Raw genomic sequence first — 10,000 nt, 5'->3', positions numbered from 1 at the left:
TCTGTGGTGGTTTCAGGCCGTCTGGTGTACGATAGAATCTGGACTATGTGCTCTGACCCACATCCTCCGCCAGGTACTGCTCCACACACACACACATGCACATGCACACATACATGCAGACACATGCACATGCGCACACACACACACACACATGCACACACACAAACACGCAGACACACACGCTCACATGAACACACACACACACACACACATGCACACACACACATGCAGACACATGCGCACACACACACACACACACACACACATGCAGACACACATGCTCACATATACACACACACACACGCACACATATATGCACATACACACACACACACATTCACATTCACACACTCCCACACACATTTACACACACACACACACACACACACACGTACACGCACATGCGCACACACACACACATACTCACATACACACACACACACGTGATGAGATAGGAGGGCAGTCATGGAGGTGTGTGTAAATGTGTGTGTGTGTGTGTGTGTGTGTGTGTGTGTGTGTGTGTGTGTGTGTTTCTGCAGAGGGCTTTTCCCCAGATGATGTGAATGACACTGCCAAAGAGACCTGCCTCAACTGGTTCTTCAAGATCGCCTCCATCAGAGAACTCATACCCCGGCTGTATCCTATACAGGGCTATTATTCGTCTAGTGTGTGTGTGTGTATATACAGGGCTATTATTTGTCTAGTGTGTGTGTGTGTGTGTAGACAGGGCTATTATTCGTCTAGTGTGTGTGTGTGTATATACAGGGCTATTATTCGTCTAGTGTGTGTGTGTGTGTGTGTGTGTGTGTGTGTGTGTGTACAGGGCTATTATTCGTCTAGTGTGTGTGTGTATACAGGGCTATTATTCGTCTAGTGTGTGTGTGTGTGTGTATACAGGGCTATTATTCGTCTAGTGTGTGTGTGTGTGTGTATACAGGGCTATTATTCGTCTAGTGTGTGTGTGTGTGTATACAGGGCTATTATTCGTCTAGTGTGTGTGTGTGTGTGTGTATACAGGGCTATTATTCGTCTAGTGTGTGTGTGTGTATACAGGGCTATTATTCGTCTAGTGTGTGTGTGTGTGTGTATAGACAGGGCTATTATTCGTCTAGTGTGTGTGTGTGTGTGTGTGTGTGTGTATACAGGGCTATTATTGTCGAGTGTGTTTAATAATGATGGTTAAAGGACACTTGTGTAATGTATCTAGTGTGTTTAGTAATGATGGTTAAAGGACACTTGTCTAATGTGTGTAGTGTGTTTAGTAATGATAGTTAAAGGACACTTATGTAATGTGTGTAGTGTGTTTAGTAATGATGGTTAAAGGACACTTGTCTAATGTGTGTAGTGTGTTTAGTAATGATGGTTAAAGGACACTTGTGTAATGTAGGGGTCGACCAATTATCGGCCTGGCCGATTATTAGGGCCGATATTTAGCATTTTTATAATAATTGGTATCGGTCATTTTTTCCACCGATAAGCCGATATTGAAATGGATAAAGAATGAAACGCGCTACTTTGTAAAGCGTCTCTCACTCCCTGAATTTGCTACTCTGTGGGCAAGAGCATTGTCCCGCCCACTACACCGTCTGATTTGTTAGTTAGCACGAATGCAGCCAATCAGGATTGAAGACTGAACACAGACAAAGTTTAGGATTCTCACTGAGGCAGACTGGGCTTCAGCTGTAGCCTACGGAGCTATTTTTCGAAGGTAAGGAAGGTAGCCTACATTGCTGAAGTTGCAGTGAATCACAATCATCTACACTGAAGTTACAAAAACACCACTTTGTAAGCTATTGTCTCTTTGATCCGGATCAATAAGTAAAGCTCCCACTTCCTTCATTTAGCGAATTCCTGATTGATGCTACCAGAGACTTTCTAATGTGGAGACACAGCACTCAGAAAATACTCCATAGAAATGCATGGGGCTAGTTTGTCACGCCGTTGTCTACACATATCCCACCCCTTCCTCGGCAAAACGTCGACATGTGAATACATTGAGCCAATCATGTGGTGTGTTGTGAAGACATCGTGCCAATCATGTGTTGTGATCTCGCCGCTGGAGCAAGACCGGTGTCGTGAAGCCTTGAACACGCGCAGTTCGACCCAAAGACTGTGCCCGATGAGTGCCCATAAAACGTTGGTATATGGCCGCCGAGTGGAGGGACTTGCCTAAAAGGACTTTGACGTTACTGATGCTGTTTACTAGTTATCCCACAAACTCGGGTGCTGTGCGTCGGGAGTTCTCTGCCTCCACCTCGTTCGTTAATTGTGAATAACGGGACACCTCGGCGGACATAGTACAGACAAGTCCTAAATTATGCGATAGCGAACGTCAAGAAGTCTAATTGCTCCTTTTTGAAACGGACTGTCAGAAAAGACTACATGCACCCAGGACCAACCGTAATTTAATCCGACCTGAACAAAATCGCGTCCTGAGCTCGATATTAACGTGCCTTTTAGGCCCCAAAAGTGTAGCTTATAGCCTACACATGGACACAAATTGCATGCTTAAATAGCCTAAGAACTATTTTAAAACTGTTTTGTTAAACTATTCAACCATAACACTTGCCATCACACATGCACCTCTCCCTCTCCCTCTCCCTCTCGTGCACTCACACACACGATGGCAAAGCATCCTCTTTGTGACAGGTCCCTTAACAAGCACATAGCTCATTGCGCAGGCCTACTCTATGAAAATAATTGCTATCACTCAGCTCTTGGATTAACATGATACACAGGATTTACACTTGCAAAGTGATGCAAGTTGATAGACAATTGTGTATCAAAAGAAGAAAGAAAAGTTTGCATAATTAAATGATTTTGAATTAAATTTTTGCAGCATATAGCCTTTACTATCTACCCCCCTTTTTGACAACTGACATATCGGTTTTACATATCGGTTATCGGCCTCCTGTTTTGGTAATAATTGATATCGGTATCGGCCCTGAAAAAACCATATCGGTCGATCCCTAGTGTAATGTGTGTAGTGTGTTTAGTAATGATGGTTAAAGGACACTTGTCTAATGTGTGTAGTGTGTTTAGTAATGATGGTTAAAGGACACTTGTCTAATGTGTCTAGTGTGTTTAGTAATGATGGTTAAGGCGAGTTCACGGCAGGTGAAAACATCGTTTTTTCATGCACTGGTCAATTTCAAGATTTTGAGCTAGTATGTTACCTTAGCATGTATTCTATTACACTACTACAACAAAAAAGTATAATTTACACATTTAGGTGTTTATTTCATTATTTTGTGTCTAATCGCGCCTGTATATTTCTCCTAAATTCAGCAAAAGTTAGCATTCTAACCTTGCATGCACTCTCGCGACCGTGATCCAAAACATATGTAGTACTGTTGGAAAGCTCTGTTTTTCCTGTATCACGCTATGTGATCCATATATGGACACTTCCTTTGTATCAGCAACCAATCGCGAAAGTTCAAAGGCGAGTCTAGGCTGAGAACGGAATCTCATTGGCTGTCTTTCAAGGCTGTTTTCTCAAAATGAGTTTCCTCTCACACTCTGAGCTCAAAAACTCCACTTCAGAAGCACGTACATACACCAAACTTTCTAGACTTATGCCTAACTATACTTCGAAGATTTCTACAGAGGGGTTTGTTGATATATTATTCCTAGCCTGACTTACATGACATTTTATGCCTAAAAACATGGAAAAAATCGATTTTTTTAGGGCTAGTGACATAATTTTCTGATTTACAGGATAACAAAAGTAGATATCCATAAATCCCCCTGTAAATGTTTCCCCATCTAATATCTGAACACAATGAAAACATAATTTTGAACCTGGCTGTATCCAATGCTCAGGTTTCGTGCCTTAAAATGTATGCAAATTAGCGCATATTTAATTAGATAATGCCTAATTTGCATATGTAAACATTAAATTACAGCAAACTTGTAATACATTTTTTTCTCATATTAATATAAGTAATCAACTGGGGAAGTTTCATAGTGATATCTGCTTGTTAAAAATTTTACCCTATTCACCTGTAGTGTCTCGCCTTATTAAAGGACACTTGTCTAATGTGTGTAGTGTGTTTAGTAATGATGGTTAAAGGACACAAGCCTTGATGAGTGGGTCAGATATGTTGAAGCGGCCATCCTGAAATGCAATCGTTTCCTGTCAAGATCGTGAGTGTTTGTCCTGATATAAACACACACACACACACATGCTCACGGCCATCCTGTTTAGAGATGTGAAGGGTCATCCTGCACCTTAGTGTGTAGGGTTTGACCATTGCTCTGTTTGATAGGGTCAATGTTTGACCTTTGACCTTTCTGTCTGGTCCAGGGGGATCCAGGAGACGTTGCCCCGCTTGACCGCCATGATCCGGGGCATCGGAGACCCGCTGGTGGCCGTCTACGCCAGAGCCTACCTGTGCAGGGTGAGTACACACCTGAGCCTACCTGTGCAGGGTTAGCGTACACCTGAACCTACCTGGGCAGGGTTAGCGGTTAGCATACACCTCAGCCTACCTGGGCAGGGTTAGCGGTTAGCGTACACCTGAACCTACCTGTGCAGGGTTAGCGGTTAGCATACACCTGAGCCTACCTGTGCACCCTCTTCTGGGGGTGAGATGGTCAGATGTCCTCTGTAGGCAGTAATACATTTATATACGCATTTCATATGCTTCTCTCCTTTTCACCTTCCTACCTCTTCCCCCATCTCTCTGAGTGTCTCTCTCCTCCTCTCCCTCCTCCTCTCTCCCTCCTCTCTCTCCTCTCTCTGTTGTCTCTCTCCTCCTCTCTCTCCTCTCACTCCTCCTCTCTCTCCTCTCTCTGTTGTCTCTCTCCTCCTATCTCTCCTTCTCTCTCTCCTCCTCTCTCTTCCTCTCCTCTCTCTCTCCTCTCTCGCTCTCCTCCTCTCTCTCCTTCTCTCCTCCTCTCTCCTCCTGTCTCTCTCCTCCTCTCCTCTCTTCCTCTCTCCTCCTCCTTCTCTCCCCCTCTTCCTCTCCTCCTCTCTCTCTCCTCTCCTATCTCTCGCTCCTCCTCTCTCTCTCCTCCTCCTCTCCTCTCCCCCCCCTCTCTCTCTCCTCTCTCTCTCCTCTCCCCTCTCTCTCTCTCCTCTCTCTCCTCCTCTCCTCCTCTCCTCCCCCCCCCCCTCTCCTCTGGTGCAGGTGGGGATGGAGGTGGCTCCTCAGCTGAAGGACTGTCTGAATAAGAACTTCTTCGACCTGCTGGCGTCGTTCCGGCAGATCCACGGCGACAGTGTCCAGAGCCAGCTGGTCCTGCAGCGCGTCGAGGTCCCCGCCTACCTGACCCTCTACTCACCCGCTATCCACTGGATCCTGCAGTGTGTGTCCTACAGGGCCCCAGAGGTGTGTGTGTGTGTGTGTGTGTGTGTGTGTGTGTGTGTGTGTGTGTGTGTGTGTGTGTGTGTGTGTGTGTGTGTGTGTGTGTGTGTGTGTGTGTGTGTGTGTGTGTGTGTGTGTGTGATTGTTGTGCGTGCGTGCGTGTGTGTGTGTTGCGTCTGTGCATGTGTGTGTTGTGTTGATGCTGTAGTAGAGCTGACCTGTTGACCTTTGACCCCTGCAGGCTCTGCTGATGGAGATGATGGAGAGATGTAAGAAACTGGGCAACAAGTGAGTTCCCCTCCCAACCACCAGGGGTCACTGCACTCCCCACCACCAGGGGTCATTGCAGGGGTCCCCCTCCCCACCACCAGGGGTCACTGCACTCCCCACCACCAGGGGTCACTGCATGGGGCATTCACACAAACGCTTATCATACCTGTGCAGTGGTACTTCATTTACCTGTGTGCGTGTGCGTGTGCGTGTGCGTGCGTGCGTGCGTGCGTGTGTGTGTGTGTGCTCTGTGCAGTGCTCTGCTGTTGAACTCTGTGATGTGGGCGTTCCGGGCGGAGTTTATCGCTACCAGGGCGACGGACTTCATCACCATGATCAAGCAGTGTGACGAGGCTGGATTCCCAAAAGTAAGAGAGAGTCCAGTGTGTGTGTGCTTGTGTGCTTGTGTGGTGTGTGTGTGTGTGTGTGTGTGTGCATGCGCTCTGTACATGCTCTGTGTATATGATTGAATAAGTTCTAGAGCAGCGGTGAGCAAACCTTTTGGCTCAAGGGCCACATTGGGTTTTTGAAAATTGGCCGGCGGGCCGCACAACATGATGTTTTGACATTGACATAACGTTCTCTAAGGAGAGTGAAAAGCAGTTTGCAGTAAAGCTAACCAACGTCGTCTCTATCGCAGGAAAAAAATAGCGAGCAGCCTGATAACCAAATGAAATGCTCGGCGGGCCGGAAGGAAGTGCTTGGCGGGCCGGATCCGGCCCGTGGCCCGCAGTTTGCCCATCCCTGTTCTAGATCCTTCTGTAAAACAAATCATCCCTCCCTCTTTTCCATCTCTTTTTCCCTGCATCTCTCTCTCTCTCTCTCTCTCTCTCTCTCTCTCTCTTTCTCTCAGCATCTGTTGTTCGGCTCTTTGGGGCGGAGTCTGGCTTCTGCGGACCCCCCAGAGGCTGAGCGTCTGTCCATCCTGAACGACGCCTGGAAGGTCATCACCAAGATCCGCAGTCCGCAGGTCAGCCGCATCTCACCGCACCTCAGCCGTGACCCAAATAATGTGGCTGGCCCAGTGCAGCTAAAGCTGTGATCATGTGATGGAATGTCCACAGTGATCATGTGATGGAATGTCCACAGTGATCATGTGATGGGGTCATGGGTGTGGACAGGTGTTTCAGCCTGAAACTGGTTTAGTGTCTGCTAATGTGGATGTTCAGTGTGTGTGTGTGTGTGTGTGTGTGTGTGTGTGTGTGTCTGCTGATGTGGATGTTCAGTGTGTGTGTGTGTGTGTGTGTGTGTGTGTGTGTGTGCTGATGTGGATGTTCAGTGTGTGTGTGTGTGTGTGTGTGTGTGTGTGCTGATGTGGATGTTCAGTGTGTGTGTGTGTGTGTGTGTGTGTGTGCTGATGTGGATGTTCAGTGTGTGTGTGTGTGTGTGTGTGTGTGTGTGTGCTGATGTGGATGTTCAGTGTGTGTGTGTGTGTGTGTGTGTATGTGCTGATGTGGATGTTCAGTGTGTGTGTGTGTGTGTGTGTGTGTGTGTGTGTGTGTGTGTGCTGATGTGGATGTTCAGTGTGTGTGTGTGTGTGTGTGTGTGTGTGTGTGTGTGTGCTGATGTGGATGTTCAGTGTGTGTGTGTGTGTGTGTGTGTGTGGATGTGTGTGTGTGTGTGTGTGTGTGTGTGTGTGTGTGTGTGTGTGCTGATGTGGATGTTCAGTGTGTGTGTGTGTGTGTGCTGATGTGGATGTTCAGTGTGTGTGTGTGTGTGTGTGTGTGTGTGTGTGTGCTGATGTGGATGTTCAGTGTGTGTGTGTGTGTGTGTGTGTGCTGATGTGGATGTTCAGTGTGTGTGTGTGTGTGTGTGTGTGCTGATGTGGATGTTTCAGCTGGTGTGTGTGTGTGTGTGTGTGTGTGTGTGTGTGTGTGTGTGTGTGTGTGTGTGTGTGTGTGTGGATGTTCAGCTGGTGTACTGATGACCCGCAACTCTCTTCTCTTTTAGGATTACATCAACTGTGCAGAGATCTGGGTGGAGTTCACCTGCCGACACTTCACCGTGAGTAGCCTCAAGTGTGTGTGTGTGTGTGTGTGTGTGTGTGTGTTACTCTAAAGGCTGATTTATGCTTCTGCATCGAATCGACGGCGTACCCCTGCAGACCCCTCTCTGTGTGTGTGTGTGTGTGTGTGAATCGACGGCGTACCCCCGCAGACCCCTCTGTGTGTGTGTGTGTGTGTGTGAATCGACGGCGTACCCCCGCAGACCCCTCTGTGTTGCCGTGCCCCCTTCCAAGCCCTCCTCTGTCACTCGAAGTGTACCTCCAAAACATTCTAACCTCACGTCAGGCGGCGCAGACCGCAAGGACTGTGATTGGTCAACTCGCCCTGTGTGTTGATAACCGACAGCTTCCAGCAGCCTACTGTGGGGAGTTAGCAACATGCTAGTTCACTGACATGAGCTTTGCAAATAAGCTCAGACATATTTTGGTTACAATGACGGGGTTATCCGTTTATAAAGTGTCTATTTGTCAGTAACGTTTTGAAATTAGCACTTCGCCAGCAAGCAGTACTTTGTGAGCAGTTGTGGAAAAGTTTACTTGCTAACATAGCTAACATAGCTAACATAGCTTACACTGGCTGGCAGTCACCTCGCAAACAACCTCAGACTTATTTTCTGGTTCCAATAACTAGGTCATTGGAATGTGCTGTGTCTATTTCTCGATAACTTAATATTTCAGCATGGCGGTCTGGAGTTCACCATTCTGACTGCTGTTCCGCTGGTAAGCGACGCAGAAGCATAAACTGTGTGAGTGTGTGTGAGGGTTTGTGTGTGTGTTGTGTGTGTGTGAGTGTGAGGTGTGAGTGTGAGGTGTGAGTGTGTGTGTGTGTGTGTGTGTGTGTGTGTGTGTGTGTGTGTGTGTGATCATGTCCTGATTTAATGTCCTCAGAAACGGGAGGTCAATGCTGTACTGGCTGACATCATCAAACACATGACCCCAGACCGTGCCTTTGAGGACGCGTATCCACAGGTAAACACTTCCTCAGGTCAAAGGTCAACCAGCCAGTGGGAAAGGAAATGAAGATGATGATGAGGAGGAGGATGATGTTTGTGTGTGTGTTTCCTCAGCTCCAGTCTGATGATGATGGTGATGGTGATGATGATGGGGTGTGTGCGTGTGTTTGCACTGTGTGTGTTTCCTCAGCTCCAGTCTGATGATGATGATGATGATGATGATGGGGTGTGTGTGCGTGTGTTTGCACTGTGTGTGTTTCCTCAGCTCCAGTCTGATGATGATGGTGATGATGATGATGATGATGATGGGGTGTGTGTGTGTGTGTGTGCTTGTTTCCTCAGCTCCAGTCTGTGATCAGAAAGATCCTGACGTACTTCCATGACTTCTCCGTTCTCTTCTCTATGGTAAGACTCTCGTTACACCTTCAGCCCTCTCCCTGGGTCCCCTCACCCTCCTGACCTCTGATCTTCAGTCCTCTCCCTGGGTCACCTCCTGACCTCTGACCTTCAGCCCTCTCCCTGGGTCACCTCCTGACCTCTGACCTTCAGCCCTCTCCCTGGTCCCCCTTTTCCACCATCGCAGCTCTGGGGTTCGGAGTCGGTGCTTGTGCCAATTCGGTGTTGGTTCTACACGCCCACTTCAGAAGAACCATGGCCTGGGAGCCAGAGAGGAGGCAGGTGGTGTAGCCTAGTCACTGGGAGAGGAGGCAGGTGGTGTAGCCTAGTCACTGGAATCAGGTGGTGTAGCCTAGTCACTGGGAGTCAGGTGGTGTAGCCAAGTCACTGCATAGGCTACCAAAACGAGCGGAGCATCCTGGCATCCTAAAGTGTAAACACGAGTTAGCTAGCGAGCGGTTGGCAAGTTGAATAATAATATGTGTGGTGCATAAGCTAAAGTTAGTCTACACAATGTTCTAGCCTACAAATAAAATGCGAAGGTAATATTAAGTTGGTCAGGTTTTTTTTTTATTATAAGCTGAGCAACGTTAATGAGACATTTGTATCCCGAGACGGCAGTGGTGGAGAAACTTCGTACGATCAACTTTGAGCTCAAAGCACTAAACTTACTATGATCAGCTCAAAGCGCTAAACTTTGTATGATCAGCTCAAAGCGCTAAACTTACTATGATCAGCTCAAAGCGCTAAACTTTGTATGATCAACTCAAAGCGCTAAACTTTGTATGATTAGCTCAAAGCGATAAACTTACTACGATCAGCTCAAAGCACTAAACTTACTACGATCAGCTCAAAGCGCTAAACTTCGTATGATCAACTCAAAGCGCTAAACTTACTACGATCAGCTCAAAGCGCTAAACTTAGTACAATCAGCTCAAAGCGCTAAACTTCGTATGATCAACTCAAATCGCTAAACTTACTACGATCAGCTCAAAGCGCTAAACTTGCTATGATCAGCTCAAAGCGCTAAACTTCGTATGATCATGCGCTAAATGACGAGAGAGTTT

At 47.2% G+C, this 10,000-nt stretch overlaps 1 protein-coding gene across 6 annotated transcripts in view; it reads left to right on the top strand.

Moving 5' to 3' along the window:
* Positions 1–10,000, top strand: part of vps35l (VPS35 endosomal protein sorting factor like) — a 27,327-nt gene that overhangs the window by 6,721 nt on the left and 10,606 nt on the right. For all 6 annotated transcript variants that reach the window (XM_042086741.1, XM_042086743.1, XM_042086744.1 and 3 more), the window contains 11 exons: positions 17–73; positions 540–636; positions 4,099–4,146; positions 4,307–4,400; positions 5,133–5,333; positions 5,551–5,597; positions 5,836–5,947; positions 6,433–6,549; positions 7,530–7,583; positions 8,473–8,553; positions 8,880–8,942. In XM_042086741.1, coding sequence (XP_041942675.1) covers positions 17–73; positions 540–636; positions 4,099–4,146; positions 4,307–4,400; positions 5,133–5,333; positions 5,551–5,597; positions 5,836–5,947; positions 6,433–6,549; positions 7,530–7,583; positions 8,473–8,553; positions 8,880–8,942 — 971 coding nt within the window. The remainder of the gene's footprint in view (positions 1–16; positions 74–539; positions 637–4,098; positions 4,147–4,306; positions 4,401–5,132; positions 5,334–5,550; positions 5,598–5,835; positions 5,948–6,432; positions 6,550–7,529; positions 7,584–8,472; positions 8,554–8,879; positions 8,943–10,000) is intronic.

This window comes from Alosa sapidissima, chromosome 3 (genome assembly GCF_018492685.1).
Source record: "Alosa sapidissima isolate fAloSap1 chromosome 3, fAloSap1.pri, whole genome shotgun sequence".
Taxonomy (NCBI): Eukaryota; Metazoa; Chordata; class Actinopteri; order Clupeiformes; family Clupeidae; genus Alosa; species Alosa sapidissima.
The sequence above is the reverse complement of the archived record's forward strand: the minus strand, read 5'-3'. Positions and strand labels throughout refer to the sequence as shown.